The sequence below is a fragment of the Aythya marila genome, assembly GCF_965140915.1.
Source record: "Aythya marila genome assembly, chromosome: 5".
Taxonomy (NCBI): Eukaryota; Metazoa; Chordata; class Aves; order Anseriformes; family Anatidae; genus Aythya; species Aythya marila.
In genome coordinates, this window is record NC_139046.1 from 34,206,141 (window position 1) to 34,225,091 (window position 18,951).

General features: G+C 40.6%; 3 protein-coding genes across 5 annotated transcripts in view; 2 read left to right on the forward strand and 1 right to left on the reverse strand.

Moving 5' to 3' along the window:
* Positions 1–478: 478 nt before the first annotated feature.
* On the reverse strand, positions 479–5,670 carry LRRC57 (leucine rich repeat containing 57). 2 transcript variants are annotated; one of them, XM_082761444.1, is made up of 6 exons: positions 5,542–5,670; positions 4,794–4,958; positions 3,970–4,105; positions 2,619–2,887; positions 1,961–2,146; positions 479–1,368 (listed from the first exon to the last, which is right to left on the reverse strand). In XM_082761444.1, exons 2-6 carry the CDS (start codon positions 4,875–4,877, stop codon positions 1,327–1,329), a joined length of 717 nt encoding a protein of 238 aa, XP_082617570.1. In that variant the 5' UTR covers positions 4,878–4,958; positions 5,542–5,670; the 3' UTR covers positions 479–1,326. The 2 variants fall into 2 exon arrangements, with proteins under 2 accessions (XP_082617570.1, XP_082617571.1); XM_082761445.1 differs by having other exon boundaries at positions 4,794–4,972; positions 5,542–5,604.
* Positions 5,605–9,837, forward strand: HAUS2 (HAUS augmin like complex subunit 2). Its single transcript, XM_082761443.1, has 6 exons — positions 5,605–5,961; positions 6,208–6,300; positions 7,591–7,660; positions 8,246–8,378; positions 9,019–9,127; positions 9,277–9,837. The coding sequence occupies exons 1-6, from the start codon at positions 5,728–5,730 to the stop codon at positions 9,424–9,426; spliced, it is 789 nt and encodes a 262-aa protein (XP_082617569.1). The 5' UTR covers positions 5,605–5,727; the 3' UTR covers positions 9,427–9,837.
* A 1,990-nt stretch (positions 9,838–11,827) lies between these two features.
* STARD9 (StAR related lipid transfer domain containing 9) overlaps positions 11,828–18,951 on the forward strand; it is a 104,575-nt gene continuing 97,451 nt past the window's right edge. For both annotated transcript variants that reach the window (XM_082760996.1, XM_082760997.1), the window contains exon 1: positions 11,828–11,903. In XM_082760996.1, coding sequence (XP_082617122.1) covers positions 11,857–11,903 — 47 coding nt within the window. In that variant the 5' untranslated portion in view covers positions 11,828–11,856. The remainder of the gene's footprint in view (positions 11,904–18,951) is intronic.

Below are 18,951 nucleotides of genomic sequence, written 5' to 3' on the forward strand. Positions count from 1 at the left end.
TGGTTATAGAGATTGACACAGAGGTAACTTCATTTTTCTTAATGTTTTCTTTCTGTTTGCAGCTAACAACCACAGTGAGTATGCTTAATGATTATACTTGCACCTTTCAGGAGTTGACTGTATAGATGCTTTTCTAGCCTTGTGTAGGAAAGGTTAGGTATAGAAGGCTAGTTAATATATTCAGTGAGACTGTAAGAGTCTCATTAGAAATAGATGCATCCATGCTTACATGTATTTTGCCCAGAAAAGCACTTAATACAGTTCTTCCTACCTCACTGTTTTGAGGATGCAGTACATCTTAACTGAATTACTACCACAGTGTTGACATACTTGACTTCTCTGCAGTCTCAAAGCAGTTGAAGTACAACTGTTACCAGCAGCTGATAGAACTGTGTATCCAAAGTGATTTTTTTTAATGATACCTTTGTAATATTGGTTAAAGTGACAACAGCAGCAGCTACACCAAATAAGCTTGAAATTCATTTTTGAAAACAATTTACTAAAATAAACAAGTATGTTTTCATTTTCAGTATAAGTTAAATAACTGCATACATTTTTAGGTCTTTCTAGATGCTTTTGAGAATAAGGCAGCAGCAGTAGGGTGACAGCTAAGACTTTTACAAACAGTCAGTGCAAGGATTTTATATTTTCCAGCAATATACATTTTACCGAATACATTGAAGGTAAACCTCATCTTTTATTTGATGCAGCTCAAGCAGAATAGGACTGTAGTGCAATTCCTGCTTATGGGGAAAAAAGTCTATGAAGGATGCTCAAACCATGATTTGTTTACTGGAAGCAGTTGATATAAATTCAGCCATAACTATTTGTGCTTCATTAGAAAAACTTGTAGAGGTTAAGAACTAAAACATTATTTGTGAAAGTTCTTCTCTGTAGAAGAGTGCTTACTGCAAAATATACAACTTTTCAGATCTCCTTTTGATAGCAAAACTTCCATGTCCTGGAAAAATGTTTCCAGGAGAAAGTACTCTTATAGCTTAACACACAACTTCCTGATGAAGGGGAACTGGCAAATTTGAAATGCTCTTTCCCTTTCTCTATTAAAGAATGAGCCCTGACAAAGGAGAACATATATTGTGTTAAAAGCTATCGTGGCTCAAAATCAAAACTGGCCCCTAGACAGGTTTATCAGTTCAGTACCCGTGTACTCTATTCCAGTTTATTCAATATGGCCTTAACAGACTGTACGACTGCTAGAGGGGAGTACTCTGAACATCTCCTTCACCAGTCTTGCTTCAGGTCAGTGAAGCAGGTGCCTCAGTCACTAACTCTTCTTATCAGGGATACACAGGATCAGAACAATGATCACGCAAACTTCTTCTTTGTAGCTGTAAATCGTTCCATGTACTATAAACAAAAGAAAAATATAAGAGTCAGAAATAAATACAAAGTTCATTACTATTGAAAGAAGCTACATTTCTGCTTCAGACTCGAAAGCACTCTGTACCTAAAGCACACTTTATTTCATAGATGCAACTGTTAGTGTTGTAAATAAAAAACCAAAAGCTTTCTGCTATTTGTTATAATTGATTCATACTCTAGAATAGAAGTCCATATGGTGCAGAAGTCACATCTGACGTGTTAAGGATAAACTGATGTTAAACCCTTAAGACTGCAGTATGACTGAAAGTCTCCTTTTTTAATCCTGCTTTTCCATCTCATCAAAGGAAAGACTTGCTTCAACACACCTCTCATCATTAGCTACCCTTCAAAAGATGCTGATGAAAGAACAGAGATCACAAATCCTGTAAGAAAGGTAGTATTTGACAAATTCTTGAAATTCTTTTTCAGATGTTAAGAATTCAATACAAGTGACAATACCAATAGACTGTTTATGCTTTCATTCACCAACATAACAGCTGTCTAAGAATTCTGAGGAGGTACTGGATAAGGAGTTCACCAGAAATTTATTTAATAAAAAAAATAGAATCATACAAACCTTGTCATAACCCTCCAGTTCTCTAAGTTTCTTGATTTCAAAGAGGTTTCCTTCAACTGCAAGCAGTGAGATCTGAGAATCGCTGAGGATGCTTTGAGGAAGCATGCTGAGTTCTAAGCAGTTTTCCTCTAAACGCAAGACTTTGAGGCGTGGACAGTGGGAGATCTGCACTGAGATCTGGGAAATCTGGTAGAAATAAATTTAAGAAAAAAAAAGTCAGATGGGATTAAAATGTTAGTTATCCATGACTACTTAAAGTGACCGGTGTTTCAAACTAATACGGAATGATTATTATACTGTAAATTATGTTAACAGTAACTACTTAACAGTGTGTAAGAAGCAATAATAATGGTAAAAAAAAGTCCAAGTAACCTATTTTTTTGTGATGACAGACAATCTACACCTCAGTTTATCAGATTCCTACTCAATAACTGTTCAAATACTTGCTGTATGATTAAAGTCAGTATTTCTAAGTCAAATCAGGCAGTTGGACGTTTCAGACCATAAATTCTAGTTATGATCCCTCATTTCTACTGTGTGAAAGAGATATGTCTTTCAGCTATAAAGTTTTGATAATGTCAGCTTAGACTTAGTATGACCACAGAACATAATATAAATGGCTCTGTCCCAAATCCACATGCTATCTCAGTTACCGGACCTGGTTCTGATTTAAATTGAGTTCAATAGCTTGCAATTCTCCCACAGTGTCAGGTACATTTTGGATCTGGTTTTTGGAAAGATCTACCACATCCAAGTGACGAAGACCACAGAGTTGTGTCGGCACAGTCCGAAGCTGGTTTCCAGAAAGACTCAGGGTTTTGAGAGCTGAAAGTTGTCCAAACGCAGCTGGTAGCTGCCTCAAGTGATTGCCATTCAAATGCAGTGTTTCCAGTTTTTTCAGTTTACACAGCTCCTCAGGCAGAGCAGCTAGAAATAAATTACAGAACAAAGGGAATGACCTAAACAAAGAACAGTAAAATTCCATACCCATTTATGTCAAATGGGCTTCTGCGTGGAAAAGTTATTTCCCACAGGATTCCTCCATGTTTTCCAGTGAAAGCACAAATCCTTACACAGAAACAGAAGCCCACTGACAGCACATGGTTTCTCAATGTCTTCCATAAATATCTCAAAAATAATCATGATCTGCAAACAACAATCTTCAAACCTCTAGCTGAAACCACTACTCTGAGAGAATTTTACACCATCAGCTACGCCCTTTACTAACCACTTTGTCAGTGTATTCTATGACATTTGCTAGACCATACAATTCACAGCCTCGGGTCTCCTGCAGCCCTTTAAAGGTATTACTCAACTCACTCAAAAGTTCTCAACTAATCTGTACCATATCAGATAAGTCTCACTGGGTAAGCTCTCCTAGGGTTCATCCATCCCTCATTCTGTCTACACACATCTGTAGCACTCCTAAGCCGTACTATGGAAACAAATTTGTAAATGACATTTGTTTTTCAAACAAGCAATTAATACACAATGAACACATAACAACAGTTAGCTTCTTCATCTCATCCTAATTTTTCCGTAAAGAGGCAAGAAATGTATTTCTCATCCAAAAGACAGCATCTCTCATAGCATAAAGTTACCTGAATATTTTTAAACTTCCACTGATGTTTGTCCAAGAGAAGCAGCAACAACCATTCAATGGCCAATGTTTTCTACAGACCATCTTAATTGCCTGTTCTTTATGCAAGTACTAAACCATCTGACACTTAAACTTTCAGATCAGACAAGTCACAGCACACAAACCATATGGTTTTAAGTACTTACATGTCATTGTTAAACCGATAATACAACTAAGCTGGCAACTAGTTTTGGAGAATTTATGATTTGTAGTTTGTTTTTTTCCTGTACATGAATTCCAAAGATTTCAGTTTAGGTGACTAAACTTCCCATTTACATCCTGTGAGAGTTAAATCATTACATTTAGTTTTCGATCAGAGAAGTCATATATTACTTTAAAAATCTGTGGAGATAATAATTAGCGGGCATACTCAGTTTGTTGTTGTTTAGAACAAGGCTCTTCAAAAAGGAAAACTTCCCAATGAGTGGTGGCAAGAGCTCTATTTTGTTGTTTGACAAATCTATTGTCCTTAAGTTGCTCGTTAGCTTCTGCAGATCTTCAGGAAACTAGGGGAAAAAAAAGGATACATCATCTAAATACTTGATACAACTTCAAATGTTCAAGTTATGTCGCTCTGAAATTTTAAATGAAAGATATATTACATGCTGTAATACGTATCACAATGTCCAATCGTCATAGTGTGCAATTAAGTTGACACATTTTTAATTAAAAAAAATTGTATTTTTAATACTTTTTTTCTCAGGAAAGGGAAAAAGATATAAAGGAGACAGTCTAACATCCAGGATGAGTACTTTTAATCCAAATAATTTAATTTAAAAAAAAGGAGAAGGAAGTATAGACTATTCATGACTACAGCTAAATGCAGTAAAAATATCTAAGCATAACAAATTGTGGAGTATCTTTCTAGAAAATAATACGGTTATAAAATTTACATTTTGTCCCAAGTTTCTAGCCTTTCTTTTTTTAAAGCACAATAACATTGTAACTAATACTTCTTTAACATGCATTCACTCTAAAGCATAAGATCAGAAGCATGCAAGTGTCCTGAGAAGACAATGCAAGCAAAATTCTTCTCTGCCAAAAAGAAAGAAAAAAACTATTGAAATATGATTGATCACTATTTATGCGAAACACGCGTATGCAGTGCTTTATGACAACAATGAGGGGAGAATTTGCCTCCAGATGTGTCAGTCATACAACCAAACAGCCAGGATTCTATTACAGTTGCATTACCTCTGTAAGTCCCTTTCCTGTTAGCTGAAACACACCGGTTTTCTGTGCTGTTTCCAGGTGCGCTTTTAATGCACTATTTCCCATCCTCACACTTCCTTGTCAAGCGTACAGAGTTTGTCTGAGCGATGGTTTCAGCCAGTTTTTCTGTTGTTCTGTGCTGGAGGACTGCAATAGAAATTCTGTTATAAAGCAAATATAAAAAGCCATTTTATGCATAGTGTCTTAACACTAAAAGCTTCTCAATACACCGAACCATTTTGCTGCTGTTTGCATTGTCACCTCTCTAAAATTTTGGATAAATATTTACCCAGCTTAAGATGCATTCTTTATTGCAGCCTGCACATTGAAATAACGCAATAAATATGGTTAGAACTGTAGGGAAAACTTTATAGTTCCCACGTTTCTGCTCTCCTGGGGCCCAGTTATGTAAGGCTGTTGTTTATGGAGACTCTCCGTGATTTCAGTGGCATCTACCAGGACAGCGCTGCTTTTTATCCGACAGTTTCGTTCGGTTTCTTGGAAGCCCTCAGCGACAGGGCTCCTTTCTCTTCCCTCTCCCTGCAGTCACTGCCATCCCTCTCCTGTCACAGCAGCAGAGCTCAAGGAGCTTCAGGCCAGCGGATTAGCAGGCGCAGGGGCAGAGCCCGCAGCCGCCGCTCCCCCGGCCTCACCCCTCCTGCTCCCGGGGGCTCCCCGACCCCAGCTCCCCAAGCCCGGCGGCTCGGGGAGCCCCCACACCGGCACCTACCGACCCCGGCGGAGGCAGAGAGGGAGGGAGCCGCCCCCGCCGCGTCTCCCCGGCTCCCTCAAGCCCCGGGCAGCGGCCGCCCTTTCTCCCCGGCTCCCCGGAACCGGAACGCTGTCAGCGGGGCCGCCACGCCCGGCATGGCGCCCGCCCGCCGCTCCCAGCCGCCTCCTCCTGCATCCGGCCGCCATGGCGGAGCGGCGCCGCTCGGTTTCCGCGGCAACGGCGGCCGCCAGCCCCGGGCCCTGCGGAGGAGCCGCCAGCCCCGGGCCCTGCGGAGCGGGGTCGCGGGAGCGGGGGGCGGCGGGGGCCGCCAGGGCGCGGAGAGCCGCCGCGGCCGGCCCCAGCCCCTGGGAGTCCGAGGGGCCCACGGCGGCGGCGGCCTTGCTGGCGGAGTGCTTGGCTGAGGGCTTCGTCACGCAGGTGCGGGGCCCGGTTATCGGGAGCAAGCCCCCCGCCTCTGTCCGCAGAAAGGGGGGCGTTCTGCCGCGGTGGTTTTGTCCGTGTGGAGCCTAAAAGCAGCTGTGGGGATTTACAAGCTTGTCTGGCTATGTGGCTTGGAATAATGGTTGTGGTGAAAGTGCTGAAGCGCGCTGCTGTGCTGATATTGAGAGCTGGCCTGGTGCCTTCTCGCTGCTGACTGACCTCCTTGTTGCCTTGCTTTCACAGGAGACTTTGGATTCAGCCTGTCAAAATATCACATGCTTTGCCAAATTCGCTGAGAGGGAAAAAATTGCGAAGATTCGGGCAGAAATCAATGAGGTACCGCCTTTACTTCTGTCAGCGTACTCTTGACACTTCGTACTTAAAGATAATACATTTTACCCCATGAGGCAGCGAACTGAAATATGCCATTGTTTCATGTTTTTGTTTTGCTTTGGGGGGGGTGGGGGAGGGCTTGTTCTTGTTTTTTTTTTTAACAGCTTAGCTTTTTCAAGCTTTTTCCCAGTGGACTCAGTTGCCATAAAGCCAACAAGATGAAATAAGTTTTCAGTGTAATTGCCGAGATGTAGTAGTTTGTCTCTTTGACTGAAGCGTTACCTGAAGCTTTCTGAAGAAGCTGAAGAACAAATAAGAGTTTGTAGTTCACTTATATTCCAAAAAAAATGTGTTTTTTTTTAGGCTCTGGACCATTTTGTTGGTTACCTCGGTCACTTCCTACTGTCTGAAATTGATGGTTGATTTGCATTTTATGTTGATGTTTTCTGGGCATTTGCTCACTAGTGTAAGCTCCAGCAGCTACAAAGTGTTACTGCAAAATTCAAATTCACACAATTTAATTTTTTGGAGAATGAGTAAGTGGGCATCACCCTGTAGCAGAAGGAAGGAATAGTTTACAGCTCCTAGTGAGGTGGATGTTTTGCTGCCTTTGTTGGAAGGGTATACTTACAACTTCTTTCTTGGACAAATGTTTGACATGCTGTCAGTGAAAGAGGTTAATTTTTGTCTCCTTTCAAGGAAGGCAAAGCAACAGCTCTGTGTCCTGAAAAACTATGTCGTTCAGTTTTGTACTTTCCTCAGTCTTCTCCTGTCTAGCCAAAATGCTCACAACTTTAAGCCACAGGAGTAAGTGTGCTGCTCTTGTGCTCATTTGTCTTTGAAAAGAATTAAAGCTAAGAGGTTAACCTGAGAGGTTCTCCCTCAGCTTAAAATATCACAAAACAGTGTTTGCCAAAAGGAGGAGACGGAAGTTTTGAGAGGTTCTTTTGCAGGATATAAGCTATGAAACTGCTTTGTAGGACATGTGACCATCTGTGTTTTAAGAATGAATTGCAGGATCAGTCTCTTGCAGCACACATACCCAATAAATCACCAAAATGTTTTTTTTGTATGTGTGGTTTTGTTTTTTTATGTTTCTTTCTATTAACCAACAAAAAACACACCTTGAGGGAAATTGGTAGTATGCTCTTACGCATGTGGCTACTCTCACAAGTGTACTGTCCCTCTTCTTACCTCTTCTTCCCTCTCACCTTCTCCCTGCCCCAAGAGGGCCAGCAATATTTGGTTAAGTACATTAAAAATTCATTTTCGTTTTGATTTTTATTCTTATAGAAGAAACTGGAAACTGAGATTCTGCAGTTGGAGAGAGAGACAGCAGACATTGTTCACCCTTTTTACTTAGGTAAGTTTTCTATGTATCATAGAAAAAAGGAAAATAATTTTAAATGACTGCGTCAGCAGATTTTTTTATTTCCGTACATAACACTTCTAGAAATTATTGCAGCTGTTCCCACTGCATAGCTTGTTAGAGGTGGCACGTATATTGTTAACCTTCCTCAAAAGAATGTTTGCATAATATATATGGACTTAATCAGAAGGACATGAAGTAGAATCTGTGTGATTCTAGTTTGCTAATACTGCATTATGCTAGTGAAGTACACTGTAATATTTCAATCGTATGGCATAGTTCTAAGAAGTGGGTTTCATCTCTTCCAGACAGTTTACTCAGAACTATAGATGATGTAAGACAGTTAACAAAGCTGTATCTAAAACATATGTATGACTTCAAAAGTACATAGGACTTCTTTTAGGTGTGTATTGATGTTAAGTCCTACAAAATCAACACAAGTCATTCTGACTAATGATATCTTTCCTGAGTGTGCACTATCCTGAGTGATAGATCAGACTTTTACTTCCTTTCTAAACAAGAAACTTTGTTCTTGTTCTAGCAGGACAACAGCTTCAACTTTGCAATTCTATTTTACAGACAAAAAATGCCAGATATTGCAAGATATGAACAGACACTTGGAAGCAGTACTGAAAGAGAAGAAGAAACTCAGGAAGAGGCTGATGAAGCCCATATGTCAAGAGAACCTTCCTATTAAGGCTGAATACCACAAGTAGGCATACAAAAAATAATGGTTCTTTCTTTGAGTCCAAATTAATTTGAGCTAATTATATTTTAGGAAAAATCAGATGCTTTCATTCACTTTTCTCTAGAGAATAGAAACAAAAAGTGATAGTGAAACCTCCTCTAAAAGGTAGAAGTTTGCTTATTGCTAATTTCATGGAAGCATAAATTTTTTAATGAATATTTGCCTAATTGGTTGGTTTTGCCTTCTGAAGACTACACAATTGATTATGTGTCTTTTTAAATGGATGTGTTAAATCCTTGATTCCTTTTGCTTCTCTGTAGGTAGGAATCACTACTGTAGCTTTTGGTGTCTTCTTTCCACTATGACTTGCTCAGAATAAGCGTGTGGGTGATTCCCAGAGATCCTTAGTAAATGTTTAAAAAATAGTGTTTCTCATGCTCTAAAAATCTAGTCCAGTTACAGAATTATGCACTTCAATAACTCCTGCCCTACTTGTTGAGAACCATAAAAGAATTGTAATTGCACTTAAGTTCATTAGATGACTAGGAACTCTATAAAAATAGAGAAGAGGACTAAGGAAACCCATAGTGGGAAAGAAAGGAACACTTGAAAGTATTAGGTTCTGTGTTGTTTGCACAACTTTTGAGCTCATTCTTGGCTACAGGTACGTAGTAGAGTTGTTGACTGAGGCTGTGTCTTTCGTTGAGAAGCTTGAAAGTCATTTGCAGAGTGCGAGAAGTATCCCTCAGATACCAACTCTCATGAAGAACATGGTGAGTAGCAAAAAAAAAAAAAAAAAAAAAAAAAAAAAAAGGAGCTTCTCAATGCTGTTTATGCTGTTTAGTTGCTTAGATTATCTTTGTTTCCTGCTAGCTTAACAGCCTGACAGGTTATAGAGATAAAATCTAATTCTCTTCTTCAGGACGTTGCTTTGACAAAAACAGAAGTGCTGGTGACAGACTTGGAGGAGCTGACAGAGCAAATATTGGAATGGAGGGAACTGCAAAAAGGAGTGTATTCTGATGGTATCTGCAATACTGCCGAATTGGACTTTGGCTTATCTTTAACCTAGCACAGCTTTTTTTTTTTTTCCCTCATATGGGATGGCTATTTGAAAAACTGCAATTTAAGCCTGTGAAAAGTACAACGTGGTTGTGCCTTAATACAGCGGGGATTTTGTAAGTAGTTATATTTATGTTCTGACATTATAGTTCAATGATTATCCATTCTCCAACTATTTAAAAAAACAACAACCTTTGAGCAGTAGCTCATAGGAAGGCAGACTACTGAAAAGACTGTTTAAGAGTTCTTTTTTGAAATAGTTGGGCAGGATTCTCTTGGAGCCTGTATCTTTGATGCAATTTTGTTTTGATTTTTCTCATGTGTTTGCTGCAATGTGTCTATTCATTTTTGTAAGTATTTTGATAATACACTGTATTTTGTATGTACCTATAAAACTTCAATAAACGCACTAGATTTTAAGAACCAAGTTTATTGGTCTTCATTTTGTTATGGAATCCCACATTTAAAAACCAAAGAGTGGTTCCAAGTGCTGTGGAAGCATGGACAGGAACCTAACAGTTCAAACCAAGGAATTAAATTAGTTTTAGGTTACAGTTTATTACAGCTATGATGTGGTTGATTGGGAATTGACTTGATGTATAGCAGTTCTATAAATTTGTAACCTATGTTTCTATGATAGTGATAAATACATTCTTCAGTCTTTCCTCTTCTATTGCTTGTCCTGTATCAGTGACCTCCTTAGAATATAACTTTTTCCATGCGTATGACTAACAACATAGCAACTGTGACTTGTACCAGTTCACAGTCTCAGGAACTTTTATGTTTTGAAAAGATGTGTTCGTAAAATGTTACTGCCAGGACATCTATAAACCAGGACAGTTGTTGTCTTTCGTGGACACCCTGTTTTGTATTGAAGAAATGGAACAAACATGCAGATATATTGCCTTCTGTTACTGCATTGTCAGTTATCTGAATTCTTAGTTACTACAACGTGTTGATTTCTGCTTTAAAAAACGAGCCCTGTATTTTTTGAAAGTAACCACTAGGTGGCTCAGTACCACTCCAGTATAGTATACAAGTACAGGTGATTTTCCTCTGCTGATTTTCCCCTCTGCTGCTGCTGGGACATGTTAAAAAGACAAATGACTTGAATTAAGTCAAGCAGAGTGTCAGGAGATAGGATGATCTGAGAATATAAACTGGAATTTGAGTCCTGTAAGCTTGAATAGGATCCCATTGTGGGATTTGAGCCTGAGGTCCCCTGTGGTTCATTTCATGCTTTGGAAATCATGGTCTTCTATGCAATTGCAGAGGAGCTGCAATTTTTACATTCTGTGAGATTGGAAGAAACAAAATCCAGACTTCTGGAATTATGGTCCATTGTCTCTATTGCTGGTTTAATTTCTCTCTCAAATTGTCTTACAATGATTCTTTAGGTCAGTCAGGTAAACTAAAGATATTGTAATCTAAGGCTCAGAGATAGGATTAAAACATTTCTTGTTAGGTTATTCCTTATAATTCCTTGAAATGAAGATTATTTTATTCTTTTGCCATAGCTAAAGAGTTGAGCATATTTTCTTGTTTTACTCCAATATTGGAAAGCTGTCTGTGGAGATGGTAGGGTTTAGCTAATGCAATTTGCTATTGACATACTGATTCTTTCTTTAGTGTGACTGAAGGGCTAAATCTGTTGAATCAAACAGTGGTTTACAGCTGGTCGTATTTAACATCACTGTGGTGGGTCACGAATTGGGAAAAGCAAGTTTGAAGGATTCATCATGGACTTCATTCTGGAAGGTTTCTGTATTGTACTACCTATCATTTAGATTCCATGTTTCTGGAGCTTAAGTCAAGTCACCTAATGGGCAGGTCTATACTTAAAGTATATATAAATAGTGTAATTAAATGGAAATGTAAGCAGAGATTGCTTTATAACATGATCCTATCTGGTGTAAAAGTACTGTAGCTGAGTATTCAGATACAGCCAGTTTCTAATTTTTAGAAATACCAAAGCCAGAAGCAAGTGCAGTAGAAGTAACACCTTTTGTTTTCTTTTGCCAGTCAGAAATTCCCTAACAGGCCTGCTGTCCTGGTCGTGGCTGACAAATGCTACTTGCTCTCACATCTTCCCAGTCATGTTGGTAGTTGACAGGGACAATGTTCTAAACGCAAATTGTTCATGTTTTGGTGGGTTTAACATGAAGTGTAAAACCTTTGTCGACGCAACAGATTAAAATTGCTTTAAATTGATCTTTGAAGGTTTCAAAGCTGTAGGAGGGCTACCTCTCGCCACCACTTTGCTCGCCAAACCCGGGGAGGGTGGCGTGAGGGCAGCGGGCCCAGGCCTGTGCTCGGGCCGGGCCCGCCCCGGGGGCGAGGCGAGGCGAGGCGAGGCGGGGCCGGGCGGCTCCGCCCCGGGGCGCGGGGCCGGGGGCGCGATGCGGGGCCGGGGCGCGGGCGGCCGGGCGTGAGGCGAGCCATGGCCAACGTCAAGGTGGCCGTGCGGGTCCGGCCGCTGAGCAAAAGGTGCGTGGGGGCGCCGCGGGGAGACTCCGTGACAAGCTGCGGGGCGAGGCGGGGCCGGGACGGGCAGCGCCGTGCTCGGGACGGGGAAGGGGGAGCGGGGCTGTGGTCGCCCCTCCGGCGCGCCCAGTGGCTCGGGAGGCTTGCTTGGGGACCCCGAGGCGTCCCTCCTCCTGAGCTCCCCCAGACGGGACGGTTGTCATCCAGCGTGAGGGAGGCTGCTCTTCCTCCTCCCTTGTTGCTGGGATTCCCAGAGCCGGACATTGCCGCTGGCTGCTCCGCTCCCCCCCCGGCTGCTGGTCTCCGATGGGCAGGGCGGCAGGCAGGCAGGACGGCTTGAGGACAACTCCCCCAAACAAGAAGGTGCCGCAGCACAGCACGCTGGTGGGCTCTGGGTCTAACGTGTGGCTGAAAGCCTGCGGGCTGTGGAAGTTTGGGGAGGAAAGGGAAGGAAAAGGAGATTTTAGTGGCTTGTAATTTACGCCTCCTGTCAGAGGAATGCTGTCGCACTCCGGGCAGCACTGCTCAGAGGGCTGTCCCAGAGACAGGGCTGCCTTCTGGTTAGTGGGAGTCCCACGCTGCCTTCCGACTTCAGTGCCTTGTGTGATAAATACCCCTTTCACGGAGTGGGGAAAAGGATTCTGGAAGAGGTGCCCAGCCAGCAGTACAGCAGCACGCTTTGCACTTTTAAGGTCTGATTTGCCTGTGGATTTCTTGCAGGAAGATACCAGAGAATGCTGAATAAAGTAAAATAATGTAAAAACAAATCCCAAACAAACTAAAAAACAACCAGCCAAACGAACAAAAATAAAACAAACAACAAACATGCAAACAAAACAACAACTACAACAAAAATACTGCTAGTCTTAAATAATAGAAAAGGGAAAGCTGGAAAGTAATTTACAGGTGTTCAATAAATTTTACCTTTGGCTCAAAACCAACTGATCCAAAAATATTCTAGCCATAATGACATTAAAAAAACAGATGTTCGGGTAATATAATTCTGATCTATAACACAGCTGTGGATAGAACAGATTTTGATAGATAGTGGCATATTTTAAGAAGAGTTGCAGCATGGAATTAAGCCAAGTTTAGCCTTTCATTGCTTAGTGTTGCTTTAATGTTGGAGATATTCTCTGTCTAATCTACTTCCATACTTCCATTCTCTATCTTATCTACTTCCATAGTCATTCCTAGCACTGACTGGTTAAATAAATTGCCTATATAAATATAAATTGCCTATATAAATATACTCTCTAGAAATAAAAAGCAGTACACAAATGCAAAGTATTAACATTAAAATGCCAATTTTAATGAGATCAAGTTGTTCAGACCATAGGACTCTTGTTTCAGCGTTGCAGAGTTCTCTGGAGATTGCAAATACTTCCAAGTTTGACTTGACGATGTGTTTCATTGTGCAGCCAATTAGATTTGTTTCTCCCACAATAGCGTTTGGCTTTGCATCACTTTTGACTTAATGTTTCTTCCCCGATGGGTAGTATTTAACAGTGGATACATGATTACAGCATTAAATAGTGCCTATAACTGTGACAGGTAGGATGTGACAAAAAAAAACCTTTGACGTAGTCAGCGTGGGCCAGCAGTTTGATAGAGGGTGCAGTTTGGGACAGTGGGTGGGAGCAGAAACACAGCCTGGTGCACAAGGGTGAAATGAATCTGGCACTGAAATGGAAATGTTTGTACAAAGGGGAGAACAGAAACCCAGGGGGTAAAATGGGCAGAGACTGTTAAATAATTCCACCTGCTCCATCTGTGGCAACATAACTGATGGGATGGGCAAGCAGAGACCAGTCCTGTGGTATTTGGCCCCAAAGGCAATTGCTGCTTATTCCCTGCATTGTGTTGCCACAGCTGAGGTCAGCAAAAGCATTCATGGTGGCTTTTAATTTTTCATAATGGGGAAGGAGAAGTGATCAAATGTTGTCTGTGAATGCTCTGAACTTGCTTTATGGTCTTGACCAAAATTGCCTGAACATAATGACTTCAAGGCAAATACCACATATGTGAACACTTAACATAACCTTGATAAAGATTGGAAAGCCTAAAGTTTTTAGTGAGAATAGAGGCCTACTCTATCTATTTCAGTTTCTTAAACCACCTCCACGTTGTGGTCACATACATGTATACCTCTCACCCTCTCTATACACACACGCCATGATGGCCATTAACAGGCGCCCATGTTGCCAGAGCTCCTAGGATCTCCTAGGTGCTTCAAAAGGAAAAGCTACCTGCAAAAAAGAGTTTGACTTAAACTGAACAACTGTAATATGTGCAATTGCAGTTTAAGTGATTAAACTTTGTTTTTTAAGAGTCCTGAAGATGGAGGAGCTATGAGCAAACACTAGTACCAGAGCATTAGTTGGTCATTTCTAGACTGTCCAAACTTCACGTACTTATTGCTTCATTTAATTTACATGGGCAGGCAAACTTTGTTTTTGTGTCTTGAAGTTTACAGAATATTTGGAAGTTAAAATATCTTAATATGAGACAGCATAAAATCCTACTTCCTGTTTAAAGTATCTATTTATTATAAACCATTTTAATCACATCTGTTACTTGCTATTTAGCATAAGTCAGAGTGGTCTTTTTGTTTTGTGCCTGTTCAGCACCCATCACAATGTATTCTTTGATACACTGTGCCAGCTCTTCGGCTCCTATGCGGTAATAATCCCCCATGGTTAAAAAGCACACACAGTTGTATAGAGTGCAGAAATCTTTCCTTCGACTGAACTTTAAATAGCTTGTGGCTAATGTTCTTCATAAAGCCATCAGTCATTCTGTTACAGACTAAGCTATTTTTTGGCATCAAAGCATTGTCCTGGGAGAAAAATCCCTTGAGTATGTTCCATGGAGTGGCATTGCTTCCAAAAATCTTTATTATACATTTACAATTATAAGTCCAAAAAAAAATTTACATTGTATTCACATCAATACTTGTTCTCCATAACTGCATTTGCCCCTTTTTGAACATCTGCAGGGGTTGGAATTAGATGATCTCGAAGGTCTCTTCCAACCCAAACCATTCTATGATTTTATGAGTGGGATGAAGTACAGCTGCCTCAAGCCTTTTCCTCCATGATCCCTACGCAAAATGCATTTCCTTTACACAATGGACTTTGGGAACTGCTATGTACAAAGTCTTTAAGATAGGAAAAAATATATTTTTTTAAAAAAACAGTGTTCTATACCACAATGAAAAGCCTCATGCCTTACTATAGGATTCTCTTCTTAGTATGCACCAGTGACCAGAAGTCATTGCATTCCTTCACGGATTGTGGCCTGGGTAAAATCATTCAGAGCAAGTTTATTTAATGGAATTGTAAAACGATAGCGGTGATAGTTAAATGCTTGACAGTAGGGCATGCAAGTTTCCCTGTGACACTTTCTGAGAGTTTAATATACTTCATTGGGCCCTGAAGTTTGGGAAATGCTTGTGCAGGATACAGCAAATCAGAAGGTGTTTTCTGCTGTTGAAAATCTCTTTCCAGTTGCCTCTGGGGCCTGGAAAAGGAGAGACTGGCAAGGAGCTCTTATTGGAAAAGGTCTTTCTGGGATCTTTATTAACGCACAAAAGAACTTGCATCCTCCATGAACCTCATAGACATGTCACCTAAGAGTCACTAAACAGGTGAATTAACGAGAAAACTGTCCTTTTTCTTTTTTTTTCCTGCTTTGCATTGTCTCCAAGTTCTGGCTTGAAGGCCTCCTGGCCAGCTGTTTATTTCCCAGTCCCCTGACGAGCTCTGGAGCCTGTCCTCCACACACTGGCAAATGAGAGCTTCCAAGAAACATCTGGGTAGTCCCGGGTGGCAGAGCTGAACCCAGTTTCCAGCTGTGCAGGTGTTTACCATCACAGTCTGAGCCTCAGCAGGAGTTTTCGTTGTTGCGGCTGTTCTCTGTGGCACAATCCTCTAATGGCTGTCCTGTGGTGCAGCAGGTAGTGAGGCTTGAGGGTAGGATAGGGAAGGAGGAGTTCAGTTTGAGGCCTTAAGACCACAGGTGATGGCTGTGAGCAAGCCCAAGGCTGGGAGGTATTTACCTGAGGTAGTAGGGAAAGTTTGTGTGTTAAGATTTCCAGAAAAGCGCTCGGTGTATCAGGCTAATCTGGCAGTATGTTGAGTTTAGCTGTGGTGAACAGATGAGAGAAGAGCTATGCTGATTGGTGCGTTATCATGTTAATATTTAAAAATAATTTCTATTAAAAAGGAAAACTATGTGGAAAAACAGAATTGCTTTAAAAATCATTCTGAAATGATGCCGGGTATGCCTTTATTAACCTGCTGTAGGATCAGCTTCTTTAACTAGTCTCTGTGCTGTGATCTGCCTCGTTTGTTATTTCTAAGCACATTGTGGTAAGTAGAAGGAAGTATTTTTTTGTAAGAAGGACTTGTGGCAGTTTTATAGATTGTGATATTAGGTGTTTTACATGCTTCTGCATAACTACAAGAACTTAAATGCAGCAATCTTGCCTTCTATTGACAAGAATGGTAACTTGTAGCAACTGGTAAAAAACTTTCCTTGCATCTTGTGCATAACAGCTGTTAAAATTTGTGTCAAAATAAAATTAAAGCAATAGCAGATTGGAGGCTATTGTTGGTCTCCCTCCTACCCTATCAAAATGAATGTGTTCGTCCTGGTTATACAAGTACGTTCCCTTTGCAGCATGTATTCTTCACTGGTTGCTTGCTGTGGTCCTTTTCAAGCATGTTTTGAAGCGGCCCTGTTCTGGTTCTTGTACCTCCATCTTAAAACTCCATCTTATAACTCCTTAATTTTGTTTAACTTGAAAAATCAGGGTTAGTAAGAAAAGAGCATTTGTTTTCCTTATAAAGGTTGATATGAGCATTTTTTTTCTTCTTTTTGATGCTTTTCTGTAGCTGGCTTAAACTTTGCTCCGAGACCCAAGTGTGTGTTGGGTAAATGAGATCTCTATTAATGGAACATTGCCATTATCTCCATTATTTTCTCTATTGCATGTGTATGGAACTAACTTGCCTAAAAATAGGTATATTCTACATTAGAAAAAAAAAAAAATTTCTGGAAAATGGATGGATTATAATTTAGTTTTATTATTCAACATATGTTTCATATGGATGTAACTTTCAACTGTAAGGCAAAATACTACATCCTTTCAAGAAAATGGCGAAGTTGTTCTAGATTTCAAAGGGACTGAAAAATCTCAGTGAAAAGAAAAGGTATAACTATAGGAAACACCAAGTAACAGGCAAGAGTAGAAAACACTTTTTAGCTAGTTTAGTACTGCTAGATACTTCTCATGCTATAACAAAATCAAGAGTAAGGCTGGCCATTGAACACAGTGTAGCAAAATGTCTGTCTTCTACTTTATCTCCTTACCCTTCTCAATCGGATATTATAATTTATATTTTCCTTGCTACTTTGGTGATTCATCCTCTCACACCCAGACAAATGGCAGGTTATTTTTGTCTTCTATGATGGTTAAATGAGTGTTGTTCCTCTGTGTCCTGTTACTTAACAGTTCCTCTTTTCAGGTGGTTGTAGTTGAACTCTCAAAAGCTGTGAGGTTTGGGCCTGGTACCTGATGGTAGAAAAGAACTGTTTCCAGCCTCTAAGAGTTGCATCTGAAAATCTGCACAAACTCCATTGGTTATGCATTGTTCATGATTTCAAGCTTTTTTTTTCCACATAAGAACTGGGTTTTTTGAAAGAAAAGTTGAGGGTCAAATTTTTTATTTTAAAGGAGGTCCCTTTCCCAAAGAAATGTATTTTAATGTTTGTGTATCCTGTTTTGTAACCTAGTCTATTGTTAAGGTTATCTTGACATCTTTTCCTCTCTCTCTAATTAGTTATTTTCCTTTGCCCAGTCTATTATTTAAAGTTTCATGTAAACTATCCTTGAGGTGGCTGCTCTTTTCTGTCAGTGTCTATACTTGGCAGTGTCAGGTGGTTTTCATAAGCCACATCTGTGGTTTTTGTAAGGGTACTGCATCAGCAGCCTCTCCCAGATGTATTCTTGCAGCCACACAGAGCAAGTTTTGTACCTCTTTTTTTTAAAGGGCAGACTTTGTAGCTTCTTAAAAGGGTAAAACTCTGCATGTCCGAGTGACCAAATGCTTCAAGGCTAACAAAACCCATTCCACAGAAGGTGATGCTTCTGTAATGATGTGTGACAACGCTGTGCCTGTACTGATGTAAGCTGGGAGGAGCACAAGGCGCTAACTTCTGGCAGTCTGCTCTCTGAAGTAAGAGGCTGATCGTCTTCTCTTCTCTCACGTGTTGCCTGTGCAAATGCAGCTGCAACAACACTGCTGCAGCCTTTTGAAGCCCTTCTAGCTGATGCTTTGTGTTTTCATAAAACACTTCCTCCCGAGTCCTAGAAATGCTTTACAAACATCAGAATGTTTTGGAGCAGGGATCAGATTTTTTAATGAGAAAAATAGGAAAAATGTAGGGCGAAAATGGGGAAAATTGTAATTAAATAACCTGTAAAACCATCTCTGTGATGGACAGTTTTGTTCTCTAAGACCACATATTCTGTCTGAGGCAAAATTGTATTTATGTATGATGATGTGACTGGATGTGTGGAGATAGCTGCACACCTCCCCAGGGGCATGGTGCAGAGGCTGGAAGTTGGTCTTGTGGGACCTGTGTGTAGTACAGGATGAGATGCTAACACTGTGCACAGGGAATTTATGTGACCTTTGGCTAGGTGCTCCCCAGTTTCCTTTTCTTTAATCCTACTCTTTTAATCTTTTCCTGCAGTCTTTCCTTCTGTAGTATAGATTTTGTAAAAAAGACAGTTCTGCACCTCTGTTTTTTAGAAGGTGAGGGTTCACTGTAGGAGCTGATTGTGGTGCAATGGGAGAGAGAACTAAGCAAGAGGGATGAGAGTGCACTGCAGCATTCAGTGAAACTGTCATTTATTTAACTGTGATCACAGATAAAGGCTCTGTCCTGGTGGAATGAAGACTGACCAGTGTATCCAAATTCTGATTTGCATGGAAATCACATGGCTTTTGCACAGAATTTCTTTGTTGCAAAAGTTTTTTTA